The sequence below is a fragment of the Anarhichas minor genome, unplaced genomic scaffold (assembly GCF_050575085.1).
Source record: "Anarhichas minor isolate MPS153535 unplaced genomic scaffold, ASM5057508v1 ptg000148l, whole genome shotgun sequence".
Classification (NCBI taxonomy): domain Eukaryota; kingdom Metazoa; phylum Chordata; class Actinopteri; order Perciformes; family Anarhichadidae; genus Anarhichas; species Anarhichas minor.
In genome coordinates, this window is record NW_027466594.1 from 196797 (window position 1) to 224324 (window position 27528).

The 27528-nt window shown below is 44.4% G+C and overlaps 2 protein-coding genes across 8 annotated transcripts; one reads left to right on the plus strand and one right to left on the minus strand.

The window, feature by feature from the left end:
- Nucleotides 1-74: 74 nt before the first annotated feature.
- xylb (xylulokinase homolog (H. influenzae)) lies at nt 75-20369 on the minus strand. 6 transcript variants are annotated; one of them, XM_076085248.1, is made up of 21 exons: nt 18564-20369; nt 18379-18476; nt 17655-17921; nt 16003-16085; nt 15775-15844; nt 15567-15647; nt 15278-15364; nt 15070-15198; nt 14928-14993; nt 14649-14721; nt 13489-13607; nt 13316-13397; nt 12702-12742; nt 12470-12585; nt 12204-12319; nt 11508-11581; nt 10649-10802; nt 7131-7189; nt 5831-5918; nt 1450-1544; nt 75-378 (listed from the first exon to the last, which is right to left on the minus strand). In XM_076085248.1, exons 5-21 carry the CDS (start codon nt 15784-15786, stop codon nt 310-312), a joined length of 1461 nt encoding a protein of 486 aa, XP_075941363.1. In that variant the 5' UTR covers nt 15787-15844; nt 16003-16085; nt 17655-17921; nt 18379-18476; nt 18564-20369; the 3' UTR covers nt 75-309. The 6 variants fall into 6 exon arrangements, 4 of the variants coding, with proteins under 4 accessions (XP_075941363.1, XP_075941362.1, XP_075941360.1 ...); XM_076085247.1 differs by having other exon boundaries at nt 17655-17924; XM_076085245.1 differs by lacking the exons at nt 17655-17921; nt 18379-18476; nt 18564-20369 and adding an exon at nt 16735-17617.
- Nucleotides 20122-27528, plus strand: nub1 (negative regulator of ubiquitin-like proteins 1). Of its 2 annotated transcripts, none has more exons than XM_076085243.1 (15): nt 20122-20268; nt 20847-20973; nt 21595-21762; nt 23436-23500; nt 23599-23663; nt 23835-24002; nt 24169-24251; nt 25168-25274; nt 25349-25535; nt 25742-25849; nt 25957-26109; nt 26197-26343; nt 26513-26578; nt 26668-26854; nt 26950-27528. In XM_076085243.1, exons 2-15 carry the CDS (start codon nt 20857-20859, stop codon nt 27090-27092), a joined length of 1764 nt encoding a protein of 587 aa, XP_075941358.1. In that variant the 5' UTR covers nt 20122-20268; nt 20847-20856; the 3' UTR covers nt 27093-27528. The 2 variants fall into 2 exon arrangements, with proteins under 2 accessions (XP_075941358.1, XP_075941359.1); XM_076085244.1 differs by lacking the exon at nt 20122-20268 and adding an exon at nt 20458-20476.

Below are 27528 nucleotides of genomic sequence, written 5' to 3' on the forward strand. Positions count from 1 at the left end.
AAGACGTTAACCACGCGAAAACTTCATCTGTAGTTGTGTTTGTGTCTTTTATTTTAAGTTCTATGAAAGAAGAGTTGTGTGTTTTTGATTTCCAGTGCAAACATCTTTTTATTATTCCTGTAAGTGCACGACCAGCAATCAATTACTCACTGATAAAATTCAGATAAAGAAGTTAACAAACGGTTTAAATTATTAACTAAACTTATATTAAAATCATATTCAGTATTTTAGTTTCTGTAAATGTTCTTGTCCTACGGCGTCCATTAAAGGTCACGTGCTTCTTCAACAGAGCTGATTGGTGGTCGTGGCTCAGGGGCGGGTCTCCTGCAGGACTCTCTCCTCCAATCGGGCGTAACGCTTCAGCATCTGGTCGTACACCTGGAACACACACACACACACATTAGCGTGTTACTGTTTTTATATTTAATATGCTGCTGTACAGAGAATATTTATTCTAATCATTACTGCACCTTCAGTGTGTGTGTGTGTGGAGGAGCTCATTATTTATTCATGAGCTGTGCTGTTTAATTATAGAGGACGAACATGAGAGAAAATCACTTCAGTAAACATACGACTACATTAGAATAACGTGTGAGTGTGTATGAGTGTGTGTCTGTGTGAGTCTGTGTGTCTGTGTGAGTGTGTGTGTGTGTGTCTGTGTGTGAGTGTGTGTCTGTGTCTGTGTGAGTGTGTGTCTGTGTGTGAGTGTGTGTGTGTGTGTCTGTGTGAGTGTGTGTGTGTCTGTGAGTGTGTGTCTGTGTGTGAGTGTGTGTGTCTGTGAGTGTGTGTCTGTGTGTGTGTGTGTGTCTGTGTGTGAGTGTGTGTGTCTGTGTGAGTGTGTGTGTCTGTGTGTGTGTCTGTGTCTGTGTGAGTGTGTGTCTGTGTGTGTGTGTCTGTGAGTGTGTGTCTGTGTGTGAGTGTGTGTCTGTGTGTGTGTGTCTGTGAGTGTGTGTCTGTGTGTGAGTGTGTGTGTCTGTGTGAGTGTGTGTGTCTGTGTGTGTGTCTGTGTCTGTGTGAGTGTGTGTCTGTGTGTGTGTGTCTGTGAGTGTGTGTCTGTGTGAGTGTGTGTGTCTGTGTGTGTGTCTGTGTCTGTGTGAGTGTGTGTCTGTGTGTGTGTGTCTGTGAGTGTGTGTCTGTGTGTGAGTGTGTGTCTGTGAGTGTGTGTGTCTGTGTGAGTGTGTCTGTGTGTGTGAGTGTGTCTGTGTGAGTGTGTGTGTCTGTGAGTGTGTGTCTGTGTGTGTGTGTGTGTCTGTGTGTGAGTGTGTGTGTCTGTGTGAGTGTGTGTGTCTGTGTGTGTGTCTGTGTCTGTGTGAGTGTGTGTCTGTGTGTGTGTGTCTGTGAGTGTGTGTCTGTGTGTGAGTGTGTGTCTGTGAGTGTGTGTGTCTGTGAGTGTGTGTCTGTGTGTGAGTGTGTGTCTGTGAGTGTGTGTGTCTGTGTGAGTGTGTGTACCTGCTGGGCTGCAGGATGAGGTGTAGCCACCAGTTGAGCTTCTGGAGCTTTCTTCACCACATCAAAGAAGGACGCGACAGATTCTGACATCATGCCTGAAAACACACATCGACCAATCAGAGGAGGAGGTTTCTGCATCGTTAACCAATCAACATATAGGTGAGTTACAGAGTTAATTAGATTATAAATCCCCAGTGAGGAAACTCATTTATTACCAAATCAACTCAGAGACAACAAACAATAAACACAATACAACAAATAAATAACAGCATCAAAAACAGAAAGTGTTCATTAAAAACTCAAAGACCTTCTGATTGGTTCAGTAGAACACTGAGTCATCACCGTTTAGCAGTGTGAGAGTCCTCCTACTCTGGCTCACTGTCACACCGTCATGGTTTACGGGGACACTTGAACAGAACTAAGCTGTCCTTTGCTTTCACTACTATGACAAGTCCAGATCAATAATCAAGACAAACGTGACGTGACATGTGACGTGTCATGTGATGTCGTCATGTGACGTGCTGATACCAGTGGTGTATAAAGTACCCAAAAGCCATACTTGAGTAAAAGTAAAGATACCTTACTGGAAAACTACTCCAGTAAAAGTAAAAGTCACCTATTAGAATACTACTTGAGTAAAAGTCTTAAAGTATCTGATATTTATTGTACTTAAGTATCAAAAGTAATTTTCTGATATTAAATGTACTTAAGTATTGAAAGTAAAAGTACAAGTAAATGCTGTTTATTCTTTTAAGTGCTGTGGCACCATGACCAAGGACATGGAGCTGTGTTGAACATAATTGTGTTGGCTGTGATCCATCCAGGAGCAACAATGTTCAACATAATATATTGTACATAAGTATACTTTTGCATCTACTATGAACTTATCATCATAATTCTCCAAAAAGCAATATGACACTATGAAGGAGTTGTAACAGTGTGTTTATAAGTATGCTCATTCCGACTAGAGGATGTAGAGGGAAAATGCATAATGTTGTGTTCAGCAAAAAATATCAACTTGATGCATCAGGTCAGTGTTGTGAGAAAGGACACCTGCCTTGTAAACTCCTATGGGCCTGATTTGAACACAATAGGCAAAGGTTTTGCTCAAGCTGAATCTGCAATTGGGCGACTGCTACCATCATAACTCCATCTGATCATCCACAAAATGACTCAAATATCAAAACATGATCAACACTAAAGCAGCACCGAAAGTAACAACTCAGTCATTACTTGAACCTGAAAAATGTCCTGTTCATCTTCAAAAGAAGTTGGTTTTCAAAATTGCGAGAATTCCGTCTCGCTCTTCTTGGGCTGAAGACTAGTCCTGCGACGCTAAACAGCCTTTCACAGGCCGCTGAGGCAGGTAGAGGTGTGTTCAGCTTCACACACAGCTTGCGCACAGCTGGGAAGGATTTCCCTAATGCTAACCCTAATGCTAACACTAATGCTAACCCTAATGCTAACACTAATGCTAACCCTAATGCTAACTCTAATGCTAACCCTAATGCTAACACTAATGCTAACCCTAATGCTAACACTAATGCTAACCCTAATGCTAACACTAATGCTAACCCTAATGCTAACACTAATGCTAACCCTAATGCTGCGCTCTCGCGCCTCCTGTCAATCCTATGGTGTGGTGGCTAGCTAACGTTAAGTTAGCTAACGTTAGCCAACTAGTGCTGCAATGATTATAGCTAAGATGACTCAAATCAACAAAATCTCACAACTGTCAACACTTCCTCAGCTCACTAACTCGCTAGCGATCCTCGGGTGTTGGTCTTCGTCACCACCGTAGTTTGTTGCGGGAGTAGCAGGTGCTTCCATTTCTGCTTCCGTCATGAAATCAGTCATCGTAGAGTGGAATTCTGCTCATGTAGTCTCGCTAGCTATAGCATATATCATCCTGGGCATCACTGGGAATCAAAACACCGCGGCTTTGAGAGCACTTGTTTGCAATTGCGCATTAACGTGATTAACCAATGATTTAACTTGCAAACTAGCACCACTGATTCACCAAACCTGCTTGTTGCAGTCTCTGTCCCCGACGTTGGTCTCATGATTCATTTGTTTCTAAAGATAGATTTGATTTTGTAGCGAGTAACGAAGGTTTCAGGGGAAATGTATCGGAGTAAAAGTATCAGTTTTCTTTGCAAAATGTAGTGAAGTAAAAGTAAAAGTCAACTGAAATATAAATAGTAAAGTAAAGTACAGATATCCAAAAAAAACGACTTAAGTACAGTAACGAAGTATTTCTACTTCGTTACTATACACCACTGGCTGATACACAGAATCCAGTAAATATGAACTAAAGGGACTTTTGGAGCTTTTTTGTACTGAAGCTTTCTACACCTAGAAACTCTTCTACACTGTTATTAAATCTCTCACGCACGCACGACAAAGCTGAGCTCAGTAAAAACACACACTGAGGTCAGCTGCTCTGGGGACTCTGTGTCATGACCTCGCCCATGCAAAGCATCATGGGACTGACACACAATGTCCTTTTTTTCCCATGATGCCTTGTGTGTAATATGCTACCAAAGGGGGGGGGGGGTTGACCTCCAAAGTCAAATCTTTTTCAGCTTGACCTCACACAACTGAGGACGAACACACACACACACACACACACACACACACATCGTCAGAGTCACTGTAAACTCCACAACATGGATATGGATCTGTTGACAGAACTGTACGACCACAACTGTATGTGTGTGTGTGTGTGTGAGTGTGTGTATGTATGTATGTGTGAGTGTGTGTGTGAGTGTGAGAGTGTGTGTATGTATGTATGTGTGTGTGTGTGAGAGTGTGTGTATGTGTGTGTGTATGTATGTATGTGTGTGTGTATGTATGTGAGTGTGTGTGTATTTATGTGTATGTATGTGAGTGTGTGTGTATGTATGTGTATGTATGTATGTGTGTGTATTTATGTGTATGTATGTGAGTGTGTGTGTGTATGTATGTGTGTGTATGTGTGTGTGTGTGTATGTATGCGAGTGTGTGTATGTGTGTGTATGTATGTGTATGTATGTATGTGTATGTATGTGTGTGTATGTATGTGTGTGTATGTGTGTGTATGTGTGTGTATGTATGTGTGTGTATGTATGTGTGTGTATGTGTGTGTATGTATGTGTATGTATGTGTGTGTATGTATGTGTGTGTATGTGTGTGTATGTATGTGTGTGTATGTATGTGTGTGTATGTATGTATGTGTGTGTATGTATGTATGTATGTATGTATGTATGTGTGTATGTATGTGTGTGTATGTATGTGTGTGTGTGTGTGTGTGTATGTGTGTGTGTATGCATGTATGTGAGTGTGTGCGTGAACATGTTTCCCACTGGACCGTTATAACCTGAGGACAAGATGAGATGAACTTTATTGATCCTGTGCAGCACAACAACACAAAGTCTGTAGAGTCAGCAGAGTCATGACTGAATATATATACAGATTTAAATATATACAACAGTACTCTGATAGTGTACTATTAAATGGTAATATTAGATTATACAGTAAAACGTATTAAACGTTTAAAAAAAAATACATGAACGTACCGGTAACAGATACTTATACTAGTATTACCAGTACAAGTATAAGTACATGTTACCGTGTAGAGCTCTGTAGGCTGTAGTAGTAGTAGTATTAATAGCAGTACTAGTAGTATAAGTACATGTTACCGTGTAGAGCTCTGTAGGCTGTGGTAGTAGTAGTATTAATAGCAGTACTAGTAGTATAAGTACATGTTACCGTGTAGAGCTCTGTAGGCTGTAGTAGTAGTAATATTAATAGCAGTACTAGTAGTATAAGTACATGTTACCGTGTAGAGCTCTGTAGGCTGTAGTAGTAGTAGTAGTACTAATAGCAGTCCTAGCAGTACTAGTAGTATAAGTACATGTTACCGTGTAGAGCTCTGTAGGCTGTAGTAGTAGTATTAATAGCAGTACTAGTATTATAAGCACATGTTACCGTGTAGAGCTCTGTAGGCTGTAGTAGTAGTATTAATAGCAGTACTAGTAGTATAAGTACATGTTACCGTGTAGAGCTCTGTAGGCTGTAGTAGTAGTAGTATTAATAGCAGTACTAGTAGTATAAGTACATGTTACCGTGTAGAGCTCTGTAGGCTGTAGTAGTAGTATTAATAGCAGTACTAGTAGTATAAGTACATGTTACCGTGTAGAGCTCTGTAGGCTGTAGTAGTAGTATTATTAATAGCAGTACTAGTAGTATAAGTACGTTACCGTGTAGAGCTCTGTAGGCTGTAGTAGTAGTAGTATTAATAGCAGTACTAGTAGTATAAGTACATGTTACCGTGTAGAGCTCTGTAGGCTGTAGTAGTAGTAGTATTAATAGCAGTACTAGTAGTATAAGTACATGTTACCGTGTAGAGCTCTGTAGGCTGATCCCAGAGAAGCAGAGTTCAACAGGTCGATGGTGTAAACCGGAGCGTTGAACACATCACATAAAACCTGAGAGACAGAAAACAGAGCGATGTGATTGGACGTCATCTCCTCTCTCACTTCCTGTATGACACATCAAATGAATTAAAGGATTCTGAAACAAAGAGTGAGCAAAGAGTGAGCTTTAAAATCACTTATTAAAGACATTTATTATTCTGACTGACTGACCTCACCTGGATTATTAATATCAACCAACACTGAGATATCATCCAGTCAGATATCATCATCGGTCCCAAATCCCTCACCAAAACCAGTCACAACTTCTGCCTCACCATCGACAACTCCACTCTGTCTCCCTCCCCACACATCCGCAACCTTGGAGTCATGTTCGACAGCAACCTCTCCTTTGAACACCACGTCAAACAAATCACCAGAACTGCCTTTTTCCACTTAAAAAACATAGCCCGTCTCCGCCCATCACTCTCCTCATCTGCTGCTGAAACTCTGATCCACGCCTTCATCACCTCCAGAATCGACTACTGCAACAGCATTCTTCACGGCACATCATCCAAAATCCTAAATAAACTCCAGTACATCCAGAACTCTGCTGCTCGCCTGCTCACCCACACCCGCGACCATATCACCCCTGTTCTTCAGAACCTCCACTGGCTCCCCGTCCCACAACGGATCCAATACAAAATCCTTCTCCTCACTCACAAAGCCCTCCATAATCAGGCCCCCTCCTACCTCACCGACCTGCTTCACCACCACACTCCATCCCGTCGGCTCCGCTCCTCTGATGCCAACCTCCTGTCTCTTCCACTCAGGACCAAGCACCGGACATGGGGTGACAGAGCCTTCTCCATATCTGCCCCCTCCCTCTGGAACTCTCTCCCCAAACACATCCGAGACTGCACTGAACTTTCCATATTCAAATCACAAATCAAAACCCACCTGTTCAAAACTGCTTTTAATGTGTGACCGATATTGTGTATTTTGTTTTTAGTGTATTGCTTTTATATATGATGATTTTAATGTAAAGTGTCTTTAAGTTTTATGAAAAGCGCTATATAAATAAAATGTATTATTATTATTATTATTACTTATTAAAGACATTTATTATTCTGACTGACTGACCTCACCTGGATTATTAATATCAACCAACACTGAGATATCATCCAGTCATCACAACAATAACAATACACAAGAACAATAACCACAATAATGATAATAATAATAATAATAATAATAATAATAATAATAATAATGAGGAGGAATGACCTGCAGAATGTCTTTATTAGCTGAAGCTCCTCCTGTCGCCAAAACTCTGGTTCCTGGAACTGAAAACATGAACGAAGAGTTTTCACTGTTTCATCACCGGAGACTCAAACTTCAAGGAGACATTATTCAAGGATCCGTTTATGAAAAGACTAACCAGGAAACCAGAAGACATGAGGAAACAGGAAGAGAAGATGAGGATCAGAAGAAGGACGGAGGTCTCACTGATGGAGCATAAACAGGAAGAGAAGATGAGGATCAGAAGAAGGACGGAGGTCTCACTGATGGAGCATAAACAGGAAGAGAAGATGAGGATCAGAAGAAGGACGGAGGTCTCACTGATGGAGCATAAACAGGAAGAGAAGATGAGGTTCAGAAGAAGGACGGAGGTCTCACTGATGGAGCATAAACAGGAAGAGAAGATGAGGATCAGAAGAAGGACGGAGGTCTCACTGATGGAGCATAAACAGGAAGAGAAGATGAGGATCAGAAGAAGGACGGAGGTCTCACTGATGGAGCATAAACAGGAAGAGAAGATGAGTTCAGAAGAAGGACGGAGGTCTCACTGATGGAGCATAAACAGGAAGAGAAGATGAGGATCAGAAGAAGGACGGAGGTCTCACTGATGGAGCATAAACAGGAAGAGAAGATGAGTTCAGAAGAAGGACGGAGGTCTCACTGATGGAGCATAAACAGGAAGAGAAGATGAGGATCAGAAGAAGGACGGAGGTCTCACTGATGGAGCATAAACAGGAAGAGAAGATGAGGACCAGAAGAAGGACGGAGGTCTCACTGATGGAGTATAAACAGGAAGAGAAGATGAGTTCAGAAGAAGGACGGAGGTCTCACTGATGGAGCATAAACAGGAAGAGAAGATGAGGATCAGAAGAAGGACGGAGGTCTCACTGATGGAGCATAAACAGGAAGAGAAGATGAGGATCAGAAGAAGGACGGAGGTCTCACTGATGGAGCATAAACAGGAAGAGAAGATGAGGACCAGAAGAAGGACGGAGGTCTCACTGATGGAGTATAAACAGGAAGAGAAGATGAGGATCAGAAGAAGGACGGAGCTCTCACTGATGGAGCATAAACAGGAAGAGAAGATGAGGATCAGAAGAAGGACGGAGGTCTCACTGATGGAGCATAAACAGGAAGAGAAGATGAGGATCAGAAGAAGGACGGAGGTCTCACTGATGGAGCATAAACAGGAAGAGAAGATGAGGTTCAGAAGAAGGACGGAGGTCTCACTGATGGAGCATAAACAGGAAGAGAAGATGAGGATCAGAAGAAGGACGGAGGTCTCACTGATGGAGCATAAACAGGAAGAGAAGATGAGGTTCAGAAGAAGGACGGAGGTCTCACTGATGGAGCATAAACAGGAAGAGAAGATGAGGATCAGAAGAAGGACGGAGGTCTCACTGATGGAGCATAAACAGGAAGAGAAGATGAGTTCAGAAGAAGGACGGAGGTCTCACTGATGGAGCATGAACAGGAATAGAAGATGAGGATCAGAAGAAGGACGGAGGTCTCACTGATGGAGCATAAACAGGAAGAGAAGATGAGGACCAGAAGAAGGACGGAGGTCTCACTGATGGAGTATAAACAGGAAGAGAAGATGAGTTCAGAAGAAGGACGGAGGTCTCACTGATGGAGCATAAACAGGAAGAGAAGATGAGGATCAGAAGAAGGACGGAGGTCTCACTGATGGAGCATAAACAGGAAGAGAAGATGAGGACCAGAAGAAGGACGGAGGTCTCACTGATGGAGTATAAACAGGAAGAGAAGATGAGGTTCAGAAGAAGGACGGGGGTCTCACTGATGGAGCATAAACAGGAAGAGAAGATGAGGATCAGAAGAAGGACGGAGGTCTCACTGATGGAGCATAAACAGGAAGAGAAGATGAGGTTCAGAAGAAGGACGGAGGTCTCACTGATGGAGCATAAACAGGAAGAGAAGATGAGGATCAGAAGAAGGACGGAGGTCTCACTGATGGAGCATAAACAGGAAGAGAAGATGAGGTTCAGAAGAAGGACGGAGGTCTCACTGATGGAGCATAAACAGGAAGAGAAGATGAGGATCAGAAGAAGGACGGAGGTCTCACTGATGGAGTATAAACAGGAAGAGAAGATGAGTTCAGAAGAAGGACGGAGGTCTCACTGATGGAGCATAAACAGGAAGAGAAGATGAGGATCAGAAGAAGGACGGAGGTCTCACTGATGGAGCATAAACAGGAAGAGAAGATGAGGACCAGAAGAAGGACGGAGGTCTCACTGATGGAGTATAAACAGGAAGAGAAGATGAGGTTCAGAAGAAGGACGGGGGTCTCACTGATGGAGCATAAACAGGAAGAGAAGATGAGGATCAGAAGAAGGACGGAGGTCTCACTGATGGAGTATAAACAGGAAGAGAAGATGAGTTCAGAAGAAGGACGGAGGTCTCACTGATGGAGCATAAACAGGAAGAGAAGATGAGGATCAGAAGAAGGACGGAGGTCTCACTGATGGAGCATAAACAGGAAGAGAAGATGAGGACCAGAAGAAGGACGGAGGTCTCACTGATGGAGTATAAACAGGAAGAGAAGATGAGGTTCAGAAGAAGGACGGGGGTCTCACTGATGGAGCATAAACAGGAAGAGAAGATGAGGATCAGAAGAAGGACGGAGGTCTCACTGATGGAGCATAAACAGGAAGAGAAGATGAGGTTCAGAAGAAGGACGGAGGTCTCACTGATGGAGCATAAACAGGAAGAGAAGATGAGGATCAGAAGAAGGACGGAGGTCTCACTGATGGAGCATAAACAGGAAGAGAAGATGAGGTTCAGAAGAAGGACGGAGGTCTCACTGATGGAGCATAAACAGGAAGAGAAGATGAGGATCAGAAGAAGGACGGAGGTCTCACTGATGGAGTATAAACAGGAAGAGAAGATGAGTTCAGAAGAAGGACCGAGGTCTCACTGATGGAGCATAAACAGGAAGAGAAGATGGGGATCAGAAGAAGGACGGAGGTCTCACTGATGGAGCATAAACAGGAAGAGAAGATGAGGACCAGAAGAAGGACGGAGGTCTCACTGATGGAGTATAAACAGGAAGAGAAGATGAGGTTCAGAAGAAGGACGGGGGTCTCACTGATGGAGCATAAACAGGAAGAGAAGATGAGGATCAGAAGAAGGACGGAGGTCTCACTGATGGAGCATAAACAGGAAGAGAAGATGAGGTTCAGAAGAAGGACGGAGGTCTCACTGATGGAGCATAAACAGGAAGAGAAGATGAGGATCAGAAGAAGGACGGAGGTCTCACTGATGGAGTATAAACAGGAAGAGAAGATGAGTTCAGAAGAAGGACGGAGGTCTCACTGATGGAGCATAAACAGGAAGAGAAGATGAGGATCAGAAGAAGGACGGAGGTCTCACTGATGGAGCATAAACAGGAAGAGAAGATGAGGACCAGAAGAAGGACGGAGGTCTCACTGATGGAGTATAAACAGGAAGAGAAGATGAGTTCAGAAGAAGGACGGAGGTCTCACTGATGGAGCATAAACAGGAAGAGAAGATGAGGATCAGAAGAAGGACGGAGGTCTCACTGATGGAGTATCCTAGCCGCTCAGCGTGGAGCCTCCTGGACAGAAACTGACCCTCCACCAGAGCCCGGACCTCCACCTGAGGACTCAGGGAGGACACCTGAGGGAGAGGAGACAGGAGACAAGGGATTCAAAAGGATTCAAGGAGATTCCCGTAGAACAGTGATTCTCAACTGGTGGGTCGCGGGCCTTTGACTGAAAAAATAAAAAATGTGATTTTATTTTGAAAGGCATTTTTTATGCAGCGGAATTATTCCAGCATTTACGGCACTTGTTCAGCAGTGCAGGAAAAACACTGACCAATGCGTTGTGAATCACATCACGTGATGCAGCTCAGCCAATCAAATATGGGTATTCTGACGAGTTTCCTGACTTGAGTGAGATGTACACACACCGTGACACACGGGGGAGAGACGAGAAGAGAGACAGCAGAGCAGGACTGTTGAGTTGTGAAAGTCAAATCATAGGACGATTTCCAAAAGAGAAAATCGGCCAGAGAGACCAGAGTCATATAGGTGAAATCTTCCAACACTAAATTCTCTTTTTAGAAGATGAGAAAAATATAATATCGTGGCTTTTTCACTTCACCCTGAATGAACTGAATTTAAAGATATATATATATATATATATATATATATATATATATAATTTTGGTCGTGGGTCGCGGCTTGCCATTAAGGGGTGATGGTGGGTCCCGCAGCCAGACCAGTTGAGAACCAGTGCCGTAGAACATGAAGAGTGAAGACGAGCTGAACATGTTTCAGACGTCACCTGAAGTTAAACTGTCTGAATGTTTCTCACTCACCTGGTTGTCGTCGGGGTCAAAGAGGTGAACTCCGACTGCAGGAGGTGTGATCTCCATACTGTCAAAATAAAAGCCTGGAAACACACCAAACAACCGGTCAGAGGGAGGGAAGGAGGGAAGGAGGATAACAAAGAAGACAGGAAGAAGAAAAACAGGAAACAAATAGGAAAAGATGGAACATGCGAAGGTGTGGAAGAAGGAAATAGGAAACAAAGGAAGGAAGAAAGGAAGGAGTAAAGGAATATAACAAGGAAGAAGCAAGGAAGGAAACAGGTGAAGGCAGGGAAGAAGGAAGAAAGGAAAGATGAAAAGCTGGAAACGAGAAGGAATGAGGAAGGTAGAGGCAAGGAAGGAAAAATGACGGAAGATGGAAGGAGAACTAATGAAGTAGAAGGAAGTGAGGAAGGAAGGAGTTAGGGAGGATAACAAGGAAGGAGGAAGGAGGAAGAAAGAAAGGAGGAAGCTGATGGTAGGAATAAGGAAGAAGGGTGAAGGAAAGGGAAGGAGGGACGAAATAAGCGAAGAAGGAAAAGAAAGAAGGAAAAAGGAACTAGAGAAGGAAAGGTAAGGTAGTAAGGGAGGAAGAAAGGATACACATGTAGGTAGCGAAAGAGTAAATGGGAAAAGGAAGGACACAAGGAAGGAAGTGAAGTTGGGGGAAGGAAGGTGAGACACAAGGAATGAAGGAAGCTTCACCGATGTGTCCGTTGTTGCCCAGCGGCGTGTCTCTCAGGGCACCGGAAAAGAGTTCCCATGATCCTCCAGCGCTCTCGTTCCTGATTCGTTCCCTCGTCAGAGACCCGTTCTTAAAGCTGCACACACACACACACACTTTCCCAGAATACTTGTGTAGTTCCAGTACTTAGAGATTTAGAGGAGCTGGTTGGTTGAAATTTGGACGGAGCCAGGCTAGCTGTTTCCCTCCGTTTCAAGTCTTTATGCTAAGCTAAGCGGTGACGTACCACAGCAGAGCCATGAAGGCCCGCCAGTCCAGCGGGTTGCAGAAGACGTGACCCTCCAGCGCTGGGCGAGGCTGCTGGATCCACAAGAACACCGTGTCACTGGTCCCCAGGCTGACCTGGACACACACACACAGTGTAACACACACACACACACACACACACAGTGTAACACACACTGACCACACAGAGGACCGACTCAGCTAAAAGACGGACGGGTCTCATGTGGACTTACAGCGACGTCGCCCTGCTGGAGCCTCATTCCTGCCAGAGACGCTGAGGAGAGAAAACTCACTTTAATGATAATAATATGTAACATATCTGAACTTTTTGTTGTTTTTAATTTGAACACGTCGACAGAGGAAGAAAAAGATCCACGAGGGTCAAAAAAACAACTCGTCGTTTCATTCCATCATCAAATATTTAAAAGAAGGAAAAACGGACAACAGGAAGTAAATAACTGAAAAAAAAAGTAAATGTTTGAAGAGGAAATTTCCATTTGACATTTCCTCACACACACACACACACACACACACACACACACACACACACACACACACACACACACACACACACACACACACACACACACACACACACACACACACACACACACACACACACACACACACACACACACACACACACACACACACAGTTGCATCCCAGCAGCACCACCTTGTGTTCAGACAACAGAACTGCTTGAATGAGTGGATTTCACAATGACTACTATATAAAATATTAAATGAGCCACAGGAAGGGTTAAAGGTCATGTGTTTAGTGTTTAGTGTGAGAGTTGGTGACTGGAGTCCTGCTGCAGTGAGCCGGAGGTCTCAGGTCATATCTTACCCGGGTTGTCTCCGGTGAAGGCCACCACCCTGCAGCTCTCAGAGAAACCATATCGCCGCACAAAGTAGGCGGAGACGGGACCCTGCAGGGACACGACGGAGCACTGAAGTCAGAGCTCAGCCAACACACACCACAGCGTAAAGACCAGTGAAGACAGTGAAGACCAGTCTCACCAGTACAGACGTGGAGGGCACCGGAGCGCCCAGCAGTCGGTCCAGATGAGGAGCGGTGGCGTCCAGGCAGATCTCAGACCAGTTTCTGGTCCTGATGTCCAACAGATTCATCCCCGAACCTGAAGTCAGCGAATCAGCCGGTGAACAAAAGGGATCACCTGGTTGTGTTCAGGAGCTGTCGTTCTTTTGGGCTCCCGACACGTTCAAGTGAAGCACATTTAGTCACAAACATGAGGCCCCTTTCTGTTCCCTCTCTGAACGCGTTTCACAAGAAGAAGTTAAGAACCACTAGTTTAGTTCAGTGTTGAGAGAAAACAGCATTTCACTTTTTAGTTAATTATTGAAGGATTATACTTCACAAGAGCAGCAAACGGTCTCAGCACCTCAGTGGCTGTTCTGGAGCTTTAAATCACAGCACATTCAATTCTTTGTAGTCTTTTAGTGTCTCTTCGTAGTCGTTCAGTGTCTCTTCGTAGTCGTTTAGAGTCTCTTCGTAATCGTTTAGAGTCTCTTCGTAGTCGTTTAGAGTCTCTTCGTAGTCGTTTAGAGTCTCTTCGTAGTCGTTTAGAGTCTCTTCGTAGTCGTTTAGTGTCTCTTCGTAATCGTTTAGAGTCTCGTCGTAGTCGCTTAGTCTCTTCGTAGTCGTTTAGAGTCTCTTCGTAGTCGTTTAGAGTCTCTTCGTAGTCGTAGTCGCTTAGTCTCTTCGTAGTCGTTTAGAGTCTCTTCGTAATCGTTTAGTCTCTTCGTAGTCGTAGTCGCTTAGTCTCTTCGTAGTCGTTTAGAGTCTCTTCGTAGTCGTTTAGAGTCTCTTCGTAGTCGTTTAGTGTCTCTTCGTAGTCGTTTAGTGTCTCTTCGTAGTCGTTCAGTGTCTCTTCGTAGTCGTTCAGTGTCTCTTCGTAGTCGTTTAGAGTCTCTTCGTAGTTGTTTAGTGTCTCTTCGTAGTCGTTTAATGTCTTTGTAGTCTTTTAATGTCTCTTTGTTGTCGTTTGTCTCTCTGACATCATCAATAGTTTAGTTTTCACTTTTGTGATTTTCATACATTTTCATATTTACTCTGCTGACTCATCGTTGTGCACGTTTAAAGTAACGATTAGTAAAGATGGAAGACGGATCAATAAAGACACTAATTGATAAACGATTAACGAGCACTGATTCTGTACCGTCACTGTAGTCGATGGAGGCGTAACCACCGAGGAAGAGAGAGGCTGCGAAGCTGCTGACCAATGAGATCCTCTGAAAACACACACACACACACACACACACACACACACACACACACACACACACACACACACACACACACACACACACACACACACACACACACACACACACACACACACACACACACACACACACACACACACACACACACACACACACACACATCAGTTGTGTGGAATCATTCATTAACACAGTAACAAAGTCTGCTCACTGACCTCTGTGTTCTTGAACTCTTCCGGTCGAGTCTGTCTCAGTTTGGAGATCTGGTTTCCTGTGAAACGCTGCAGACAGACACCCATTAGATATGACAGACAGACAGACAGACAGACAGACAGACAGACAGGTAATCAGACAGACCTCGTATGCTCTGGACCCTGTGATCTCTGCCAGTCTCCCTGCTCCTCCTGCTGCTGTCTGCAGCTCCTCACACTGCTGTCTGCTGCTGGAGTCCATCCACACAGGAGAGTGAGACACGGAGAAGCTGTCCTGTTAGAGAGTCAGCATCAGCTCACATCCCATAATACCACACACACACACACACACACGTACCTGTGGACCCACACACCTGCAGCAGCTGGTGCAGGTCCTGGTCCGGGTCCAGGTCCTTCAGGGTCTCAGACGCCCCTCTTCTCCAGAACACGCTGCCGTGTTGCTGAGAGACATTTAAAGAGGTTCTGTTATAAAAACCAGACTCCGCCCACTTTCCTTTAGTGAAGAGGCTCAGTCGATGAACAGGTGAAGTAATGATATGCAGTATGTTATATGTTATGAGGACACCTTTGTATACATAGTGTGGAGTACTTTAGGTCTGGGTGTGGTTCTAACGCTGCAGTAGGTTTGGTGTGATCTCTCACCTGGCCGCTGCCCGACAACGCTCTGACACGGGAGTAGGCAAGCCCCGCCCCCTTCATCTTGTCCAATAGCAGGTCCAGAGCCTGATGACAGACAGGCGCAGAGACACGTGACAACCAAATCACAGAGCAGCACAGGGACCAACTAAAACAGACACAGTCATTGGTCACAGTGTGTGTGTGTGTGTGTGTGTGTGTGTGTGAGACTCACCTTCACCCACATCAGTACTGGTGAGGTGACCGTCAGTCTGTCAGCATGAATATGAACTCCTCCCTGAGTCCTGGAGTTTCAAAATAAAAGACTTTACTAAATTAAATCACTTAGATGCACAGTGATGCTTTCACAAGCTTCTGAATGTGTCCGAAATATGAATAAATACTACTACTACTAGTCCTACTACTAGTACTACTAGTAGTACACAGAGGAGATGTTTGTTACCTGAACTCAGGAAGCTCGGAGTCAAACTGCACATTATTCTGGTGAACGATGTTCAGGTTCTCATCGATGGCCACCACCTTCAGCTAGTACCAGAGGTACAAGTACACAAGTATTAACATCTTCAGCTAGTACCAGAGGTACAAGTACACAAGTATTAACATCTTCAGCTAGTACCAGAGGTACAAGTACACAAGTATTAACATCTTCAGCTAGTACCAGAGGTACAAGTACACAAGTATTAACATCTTCAGCTAGTACCAGAGGTACAAGTACACAAGTATTAACATCTTCAGCTAGTACCAGAGGTACGAGTACACAAGTATTACCACCTTCAGCTAGTACCAGAGGTACAAGTACACAAGTATTAACATCTTCAGCTAGTACCAGAGGTACAAGTACACAAGTATTACCACCTTCATGTAGTACCAGCAGTAAATGTACACAAGTATATCAGCTTCGTGTATAAAGTATCAGCAGTAAAAGTACACTCAGTACACAGTATACTTTTATATATTATGAATCTAGTCCTAATGATGCATTCAGGTGTCGTAGGATTCTACAGCTCTCAGATAAAGTAGAAGTAGTACAGAATGTAAACACACAGTAAAGTACCTCACACAGTACACGAGTACAGAAGTAACTACTTTCACACACTCAGTAAAATACACAAGTAGTAAATGAAGGACTGTGTAGAAGTACACCGAGTAAACAGGCTGCACGTGGTAAGTTTACCTGCTGGGTGCTGAAGTCAAAGCCCAGAAACAGAGGAGAGTCACGAGCGGCGGCCATCATGCCACACGCGCACACAGAGTGAGGAGCAGGGGTTAATTATTTAAAGAGACAGTAACACTCTGAGGAGTTAGTATTAATACAAAAGTTAATGATTTACATGTAGAAGTATTCAGAGTATTCAGGTCCTTTACTGCAGTAAAAGTACTAATACCACAGTGTAAAAGTACAAAAGTATTTTCATCAACCCCAATGTGCATTTAACACATGTGTACACACCAGTATGTACTGGTGTGTACATGTGTGTACTGGTGTGTACTGGTGTGCACTGGTATGTACATGTGTGTACTGGTGTGTACTGGTATGTACTGGTGTGTACAGCTGTGTACTGGTGTGTACTGGTGTGTACTGGTATGTACTGGTGTGCAATGGTATGTACTGGTGTGTACTGGTGTGTACAGGTGTGTACTGGTATGTACATGTGTGTACTGGTGTGTACTGGTATGTACATGTGTGTACTGGTGTGTACTGGTGTGTACAGGTGTGTACTGGTGTGTACAGGTGTGTACTGGTATGTACAGGTGTGTACTGGTATGTACATGTGTGTAATGGTATGTACATGTGTGTACTGGTGTGTACAGGTGTGTACTGCTATGTACATGTGTGTACAGGTGTGTACTGGTGTGTACTGGTGTCAGGTGACAGCTGGTGGTTCAGACCTCCTGTAATCTGCTGAGTCGTTGTTCTGAAGCTGTTTAACTCTCTTCACTCTGATTGTTAATGAATGCAGCGTTTGTTATTCACACACACTCAGAGAGGTCAACACATTGTCCTCCACTGTTTACACACCAATCAAAGTCAGAGCCCAGTGTGTGTGTGTGTGTGTGTGTGTGTGTGTGTGTGTTATCAGTCCAGCCTCCTACCTGACCAGGTAACACAGCAGGAACCTGTCGCCTCCTTCATTCTCCTGATTTCTCCTTCGACCGGTCACAGCTCATCGTTTTAATTTTGTTTTTCAGGTTTTACTTGGATCCATTTTCACGGCTTTGAGGAGCAGGTAGTGACTTATCGGAGCTTCCAGACGGGCTTTGAACGCACCACGAGTCTCCGAGCAGCAGGACACTGAATTCACCTGAAGCAGGTGTGTTTCTGCTGCAGCCAACAGGATGTCCTGCTGCTGCTGTGGAGAGCTGCTGGAGGGTACACACACACACACACACACACACACACACACACACACACACACACACACACACACACACACACACACTTATAAGACACACACACACACACACACATCTACACACACCTGTGTATATATAATATATACAGCAATTGTTATATAATATATATATACATATATACAATGTACATGTATACATACATATATTATATAATACAATACTGAAGACTGCAAATAAAACTAAATATTAGCAATAAAGATTAGATGTGTTATGTGTGTGTGTGTGTGCGTGTGTGTGTTATAAGTGTGTATGTGTGTGCAGGTGTGTGTAGGTGTGTGCAGGTGTGTGTAGGTGTGTGCAGGTGTGTGTAGGTGTGTGCAGGTGTGTGTAGGTGTGTGTAGGTGTGTGCAGGTGTGTGTAGGTGTGTGCAGGTGTGTGTAGGTGTGTGTAGGTCAAAGGTCACCTCTCCGTGTGTCTCCCGCAGGTATCAGGAAGAAGGAGCAGCTGGTGAGGCATGAGGAGGAGCAGGAGGAGCAGAGCAGGAGGAACATGGACATCTCTCTGCTCAGAGAACAGTACAGGTGCACCAGAGAGACGCAGAGGAGACACACACACATGCTGCTGCTGAGGACAGGTGAGCTCGCTTACCTGTGGAGGAGCGTCTCAGGTGTGTCAGTGAGAAAGTAGACGTTGTAATATGAGAGAGAGAAGAAGAAACTGTGGATCTGTGCAGAGAAACTGCAGGAAATGTTGGTTTTAAACGTTCAGGAACAAGTCACGTGTTGAGATTTCAAAATAAAAGCCCCTGAGACAAGAAGATGTGACTTCACATTGTAAAACCACAATAATACCAGAGTATAAAATACTCGGTTACTCTGTCTTCAGTGTCGGAGGAGCTGTCGGAGGTCGTCGTCTCCGTCTCTCAGGGTTTCACGTCGCCGCCAGCTGTGACCTTTGACCCCGACCCGTGGCGCGTCCACCTGGAACTCCACCGGCGCTGCTGTCCCGGTGTCACCGACAGTTCCTCCCGGTCAGGGAAAATTTTATTTAATTTAACTTAACTTAATTGTGTTTTATTGTATTTATTTAACTCTTTTCCTTCACTTTGTTCGTTACTCTCTGAACCTTCCAGCAGATGGCGCTGTGCTAAATAACCAGAAGATCAATTCAATGTTCTAGTGGATCAGATTGTGATGAAGTTCTTCTGGTCTTTACAGACGCTCCTCGTCTTCCTCCGAGTCCAGAAAACTCTCCTCCTGCAGCTCCTTTTGCAGCACCACAGAAGAAGTCAACGCTGACGGGTCCAGAGGAGACCCGGATCCTGGCTCCTCTGGAGGAGACCCGGGTCCTGGCTCCTCTGGAGGAGACCCGGGTCCTGGGTCCTCTGACGGGTCCAGAGGAGATCCAGAGAAGACGGATCCAGTCCAGGTTTCTGTCTCTGGTTCACTCGGCTCCAGGAAGTTATCAGCGCCGGCCCTCAGGTTCACCAGGCAGCTGAGTTTGGGGGGTGTGGGCTCCTCCACCGGGGTCCACCAGAACCAGACCCAGAACCAGAGCTACCACCCGTTCCCCAACAGGAAGACCCCGAGGATCTCAGAGTCCGCCAGGAGGCTGGGGATGTACTCGTCCTTCTGAGGGTCCCCGTCCAGTCCGTTGAATGGTGTACTGTCTCTTTAAGAATACATTCGTCACTATCAACACCTTTATATTTCATATGTATGTATATGTACTATATATATATATGAATTCATTCAGATATTTAATTAATAAAGCTGCTGCATCATGATGCAGGAAGAGAAACGAGTCGTTGAAAGTTGTGCATTAAAATGATCGAATGTAAAACAATAAAATAATAATGAGTCTGATGTTGTTGTCTTTGACCTCATTAAACCAGAATTTAATTTAATCTTGTTTTATTGTTTGATTAAATTACATTTTTGTTTGATTTAATTTAATTTAATTTAACTTTATTTTATTTTATTTAACTTTATTTTATTAAATCTTTACTTTCTTTTACTTTGGGTCTCTTCCTAACTTTTCATATCTTTCATAGAAATAAAGCTTTTCTACATTTGACCCTTGTAAGACGCCGTAGTGCATCAAAGATCGTCTATATCTGAGAAGACGGGTCTCTCGGCTGTTCTATCGCTTGACGTTACGTTAGCTTACGTAACGTCAACCAGACCCTAAACGTGCTCAGAGTGAGACCTCCTCCTCCTTTAACCTCTTTACGAAAGACGACAAAAACAATACCGTCGCACTGAGGAAGTGGACGGTTAACGGAGGTTTAACGGAGATTTAACGGACTTTTCGGACCGCGGAGCTCTTTGTCATCGTGTCCTCTAACATCAAGGTAACTCTCGGACATATTCAACAGCGTCTGGCGGCACAATGAAAGGATAAAAACAGTCAAACGAGCAGTTTGAAGCTACGCAGCTGTAGAATGACAACGAGTCACGTGAGCTGACGTCACGTTAACGCAACGTTTGTTTCAGTTTTAACTGCGTCACTGGCGCTAAGTATTCTGGGTAATTTCTCAGATTACAGTTCGTTTAATGTCGGTGAGCATCCTGGACATTAGCTGTTATATATTGTTATATATTATTATATTACATAGCTTAAGTTATATATATATATATATATGTATATATATATTCTATACATTAGCTCTCTGTTTAAAGATAGACTGGTAAACAAGTTATATATACACACACATATACATACATATATATATATATATATATATATATATATATATATATATATATATATATATGTATATATATATATATATATATATATATATATATATATATGTATATATATATATATATATATATATATATATATATATATATATATGTATATATATATATATATATATATATATATATATATATAGTTATATACCTCCTCCTCCTCCTCCTCCAGATCAGAGGAGATGTCTGATCAGAACTTGGAGGCGAAGCTGAAGCAGATGTTGAAGCAGGAGAAGATCCAGCTGTGGAATCCTCCATTCAGTGAGGACAGCAGTGAGCCGGGTCATCAGCACATGAAGGTAGGAGGAGGAGAGGAGAGGAGAGGAGATGAGATGAGAGAGGAGATGAGAGAGAGGAGAGAGGAGAGAGGAGAGAGAGGAGAGAGGAGATGAGAGAGAGGAGATGAGAGGAGAGAGGAGAGAGGAGAGAGGAGATGAGAGAGGAGAGATGAGAGAGGAGAGAGAGGAGATGAGAGGAGAGAGGAGAGAGGAGATGAGGAGAGATGAGAGAGGAGAGAGAGGAGAGAGGAGATGGGAGAGGAGAGAGAGGAGATGAGAGGAGAGAGGAGAGAGGAGATGAGAGAGGAGATGAGAGGAGATGAGAGGAGAGAGGAGAGAGGAGATGAGAGAGGAGAGATGAGAGAGGAGAGAGAGGAGATGAGAGGAGAGAGGAGAGAGGAGAGAGGAGATGAGAGAGAGAGGAGAGAGGAGAGAGGAGAGAGGAGATGAGAGAGAGAGGAGAGAGGAGATGGGAGAGGAGAGAGAGGAGAGGAGAGAGGAGAGAGAGAGGAGATGAGATGAGAGGAGAGGAGAGGAGAGGAATACATTTTTACTACGTACGTGTAAAAAAGAAAGAAATAAACAGACTATAATTGTGTGTGTGTGTGTGTGTGTGTGTGTGTGTGTGTGTGTGTGTGTCAGGAGCTGGCGGAGCGCTTCTCCCCTCTGCTGTGTCTACAGGTAGAGGAGGTGGGAGGAGCTCTGGAGGTCATCAGACAGCAGGCGGTGAACCGAGGGAAAGGAAACAAGACGTTCAGAGAGACGAACGTAGCAACACTGGAGCTGCTGCTGCCCCGAGACACCAGGAAGGTCTGTTGACACACACACATATATATATACAGGTGCTGGTCATATAATTAGAATATCATCAAAAAGTTGATTTATTTCACTAATTCCATTCAAAAAGTGAAACTTGTCTATTATATTCATTCATTACACACAGACTGATATATTTCAAATGTTTATTTCTTTTAATTTTGATGATTATAACTGACAACTAAGGAAAATCCCAAATTCAGTATCTCAGAAAATTAGAATATTACTTAAGACCAATACAAAGAAAGGATTTTTAGAAATCTTGGCCAACTGAAAAGTATGAACATGAAAAGTATGAGCATGTACAGCACTCAATACTTAGTTGGGGCTCCTTTTGCCTGAATTACTGCAGCAATGCGGCGTGGCATGGAGTCGATCAGTCTGTGGCACTGCTCAGGTGTTATGAGAGCCCAGGTTGCTCTGATAGTGGCCTTCAGCTCTTCTGCATTGTTGGGTCTGGCATTTCGCATCATCCTCTTCACAATACCCCATAGATGTTCTATGGGGTTAAGGTCAGGCGAGTTTGCTGGCCAATTAAGAACAGGGATACCATAGTCCTTAAACCAGGTACTGGTTGCTTTGGCACTGTGTGCAGGTGCCAAGTCCTGTTGGAAAATGAAATCTGCATCTCCATAAAGTTGGTCAGCAGCAGGAAGCATGAAGTGCTCTAAAACTTCCTGGTATACGGCTGCGTTGACCTTGGACCTCAGAAAACACAGTGGACCAACACCAGCAGATGACATGGCACCCCAAACCATCACTGACTGTGGAAACTTTACACTGGACCTCAAGCAACGTGGATTGTGTGTCTCTCCTCTCTTCCTCCAGACTCTGGGACCCTGATTTCCAAAGGAAATGCGAAATTTACTTTCATCAGAGAACATAACTTTGGACCACTCAGCAGCAGTCCAGTCCTTTTTGTCTTTAGCCCAGGCGAGACGCTTCTGACGCTGTCTGTTGTTCAAGAGTGGCTTGACACAAGGAATGCGACAGCTGAAACCCATGTCTTGCATACGTCTGTGCGTAGTGGTTCTTGAAGCACTGACTCCAGCTGCAGTCCACTCTTTCTGAATCTCCCCCACATTTTTGAATCGGTTTTGTTTCACAATCCTCTCCAGGGTGCGGTTATCCCTATTGCTTGTACACTTTTTTCTACCACATCTTTTCCTTCCCTTCGCCTCTCTATTAATGTGCTTGGACACAGAGCTCTGTGAACAGCCAGCCTCTTTTGCAATGACCTTTTGTGTCTTGCCCTCCTTGTGCAAGGTGTCAATGCTCGTCTTTTGGACAACTGTCAAGTCAGCAGTCTTCCCCATGATTGTGTAGCCTACAGAACTAGACTGAGAGACCATTTAAAGGCCTTTGCAGGTTTTAGAGTTAATTAGCTGATTAGAGTGTGGCACCAGGTCTCTTCAATATTGAACCTTTTCACAATATTCTAATTTTCTGAGATACTGAATTTGGGATTTTCCTTAGTTGTCAGTTATAATCATCAAAATTAAAAGAAATAAACATTTGAAATATATCAGTCTGTGTGTAATGCATTATAATACACGTAGTGTATTTAAGAAAGATTATAAAATAGCTATAACTATTGTGTTCAGACGGATCACCACTGAGTTGAACACATTAGTGTGATTTAGTTTCTTGTCTTGTTTTGGTTTTAGGACGATAAGACAAAGAGTCTCCTGGAGACAAGGCTGGACGTGTTGGTGCAGGAGGTGGTGGACAGGTACACGCACACACATGCAGTGAGACACACACACAGTGAGAGACACACACACACACACAGTGAGACACACACACACTGATGAGTGTGTTCCTGTGTAGGATTGGAGAAGAGTACGGCCTGAAATACATCAAACTGATCCTCAACGGAAAAACTCTGTCTGTAGGTGAGTTCAGAGTGAGAGAGTGTGTGTGTGTGTGTGTCTCTCACTGTGTGTGTGTGTCTCTCACTGTGTGTGTGTGTGTCTCACTGTGTGTGTGTGTGTGTGTGTGTGTGTGTGTGTGTGTGTCTCACTGTGTGTGTGTGTGTGTGTGTGTGTGTGTGTGTGTGTGTGTAGACCAGTCTCTGGACCAGCAGGGCGTGAAGAACCATAGTAAGATGATGGTGCTGAAGGTCAGTGACGCCGAGTGGAAACTCCAGCTGAGTGAGGAAGAGGAGAAGAAGAAGAACCAGAAGGAGAGTCTGCAGAGGACCCAGAAGGGGTTCCAGATCCTGTCAGAGAGAGGTGCTATATATACACATATATCAGTTATAGTATGAATGAAATACTTAATACTTGAATGCAGAGGAGAGAAGAAGGCTCTTCATGCAGGATGTGTGTGAGGTATTAGTCCCGCCCCTACTCCGCTGTGATTGGACGGCTGGCTGTCACTGTGTCTCTGTGTCCTCAGACGGCAGTGAAGACTCCTCCCCTTTCCTGGAGATCGCTGACCAGAGAGGAAACCCTCTGAAGATCCCCCCCCAGGAGAAGAAGGTACAAGTACTGTGAATACATTGTGTATATATATATATATCTTTATAGATATTATAATGTTCTCATCCAGAAGCTCACAGTTACCAACAACACCTGAATGCAACATCACACACAAACGGCATCAGAGGAACATTTTCTTAATCTGTGTGTGTGTGTGTGTATGTGTATGTGTATGTGTGTGTGTGTCTCTGTATGTGTGTCTCTCTGTGTGTGTGTGTGTGTGTGTGTGTGTATGTGTATGTGTGTGTGTGTCTCTGTATGTGTGTCTCTCTGTGTGTGTGTGTGTGTGTGTGTGTGTATGTGTATGTGTGTGTGTGTCTCTGTATGTGTGTCTCTCTGTGTGTGTGTGTGTGTGTGTGTGTGTGTCTCTGTATGTGTGTCTCTCTGTGTGTGTGTGTGTGTGTGTGTGTGTGTATGTGTATGTGTGTGTGTCTCTGTATGTGTGTCTCTGTGTGTGTGTGTGTGTGTGTGTGTGTGTGTGTGTCTCTCTGTGTGTGTGTGTGTGTCTCTGTGTGTGTGTGTGTGTGTCTCTGTGTGTGTGTGTGTGTGTGTGTGTGTGTGTGTGTCTCTCTCTGTGTGTGTGTGTGTCTCTCTGTGTGTGTGTGTGTGTGTGTGTGTGTGTGTCTCTCTGTGTGTGTGTGTGTGTGTGTGTGTCTCTCTGTGTGTGTGTGTGTCTCTCTGTGTGTGTGTGTGTGTGTGTGTGTGTGTGTGTGTCTCTCTGTGTGTGTGTGTGTGTGTGTGTGTGTGTGTGTGTGTGTGTGTGTGTGTGTGTGTGTGTGTGTGTGTGTGTGTGTGTGTGTGTGTGTGTGTGTGTGTGTGTGTGTGTGTGTGTGTGTGTGTGTGTGTGTGTGTGTGTGTGTGTGTGTGTGTGTGTGTGTGTGTGTGTGTGTGTGTGTGTGTCTCTATGTGTGTTCAGGCTCTGATCCTGGCGATGGGTTTCCATGAGAAAGGTCGTTCTCTGATGAAGAAGAAGCAGTTTGACAACGCTCTGTGTCACCTGCTGCAGGCCGACCAGCAGTTCAGGTACCGACTTCTTCATCACCACCACCATCTTCATCATCATCACCCTCACTAACCTGAGTGTTGTGTGTGTGTAGTCGGTGTGGTTCTGCTCTGCTGGCGTCGGTGGATAACTTCGCCGTGCTGCAGCTGGATGTGGTCTGGTGCTACAGAGCTCTGGAGGCTCTGTCCTGTCTGGACGACGGACGCAGTCGACTGCAGATAGCTGAGGACTGTTTCCTACGCTGCTACGGAGAGAGGCAGCAGAGGCTGCTCAGGATCAAGGTCAGAGTCACAGAGACTTTCACTTAGGTCACATTTATAACAATAGACACGTTCACTTAGGTCATATTGAAAACTAACCTCTCAGACAGAGTTTGTTATTGTTCTTATTGTTCTTATTGTGTGTGTGTGTGTGTGTGTGTGTGTGTGTGTGTGTGTGTGTGTGTGTGTGTGTGTGTGTGTGTGTGTGTGTGTGTGTGTGTCATCAGGGTAACACAGGTAGAGAGGAGGTGCTGTTCCTGCGGCTGCACCTCCTCCAGAGTCTCCTCTCCTACATCGAAGGGAACGACGCTCAGGCTCGACACCAGCTGTCCAAAGTCAGTCTGTGAAGAGACTCACATGTTTACTGTGTTAGCTTAGCATTGCATAGCTAGCGTGTGAACAGTGTGTGTGTGTGTGTGTGTGTGTGTGTGTGTGTGTGTAGGTGGAGGCTCTGTACAGTCGTCTCTGTCTGGACTCAGAGAAGATGGATCAGCTGATGTCTCTGGGTTTCACTGAGAGAGAAGCTCGACTCGGACTCAGAGCCTGTGAGGGAGACCTGCAGGAGGCAGCTGTCCACATCAGTAACCAGAGACAGGTGAGACTCTCTGTCTCTAACGTTCTGTAAACGTCATGAAATGAAAATACTGAACGTGATGGTGATGAAGATGATGATGGTCACCAGGAGCGAGAGGAGCTGAAGCAGAGGGAGAGGAAGAGGAGGAGCAGGAGGTCTGAGGTGATCTCCACCCTCACAGAGCTCGGTTTCTCCAGGAGAGACGCAGCCAGAGCTCTACACCACGCTGATGGAGACGTAGACCAGGCTTATGGAGTCAGTGCCTGTCTGTCTGTCTTGTGAATGCATACTTTTACTAGTAGTGTGGTAGTAGTACCTTTACTGCAGTAAAGGGTCTGAGTACTTGCCGTGGAGTGAAGACATCTCCATGTGCTGATGAGGTGTTTGGTAGAAAGCTCTGGAACAAGTTCTGTGTTGTGTTCAGATCCTGCTGGACTCCAGTGGATCGGCTCAGGCCACCAACAACAACACAGAGGGGTGTGTGGAGCAGGTAGAGCTTCTTCTTCTTCTTCTTCTTCTTCTTGAGTTGAGCGGTCTCTGGAGGACAGACGCTGACCCGTCCTCCTCTTGTCTCCTCAGCTCTTGTATCTGGGCTTCCAGAGGGACGTCTCCGAGGCGGCTCTCAGACTGACGGGTGGAGACGTCCAGTCGGCGACTCAGCTGCTGCTGGACAACCAGGGCCTCCTCTCCCCGGAGCTGATGGCCGAATCCCCGTCCTCCGAGGAGCCCAGCACCTCCTCCAGCGCCTCCTCCAGCAACTCCACAGGTAGGAGGACACACCTGTTGGGCAACGAACAATGAATATAATTTATAAAAGCAATGACCGAGGGCAATGACTAACAGCAGGTGTTGTGTTGACAGAGGACAGTGAGTTGGTGAACGAGGTGTTGGAGGACATCTCTCGTCATGAGGAGGATTATCTGGACCTGACGCTGGAGGAGGAGAGTGAGCTCATCACCACCATGAAGACCTACCTGAGCAGAGGACACACACACACTGTGTGACACACACACACTGTGTTACACCTATACACACACACACCTCTGTCAGCCATTTAAAGCAATACTTGTTTTCTTCATAATGAGATTCTTCATCAAAGTGTTCTTGAATAATCCTTTAGAACCATTAGAACCTTTAGAACCTGATCTTCAGGGAAACACTTTTATTTCATCACAAACTCTTTTAAAGAAGAAACGTTCACATTATGTTTGAGACTAATGTTTGATCAGTTTGCACTTTCTTATTATGATTTCTAAATTAACCATTTAGATTTATATATTTTGTGATAAAATAACGTTTGTTTGTCTTTTAAAAAGCTCTTTTTTTATTGTTGTTCTGACAACAATCAACGTTTTGATGTTTGTGAAACATTCAGTTTGAATTCATTTCATGTTAATGTTCAGTTCCATGTTTGATGAAGACAATAAAGAGATGAAGGTC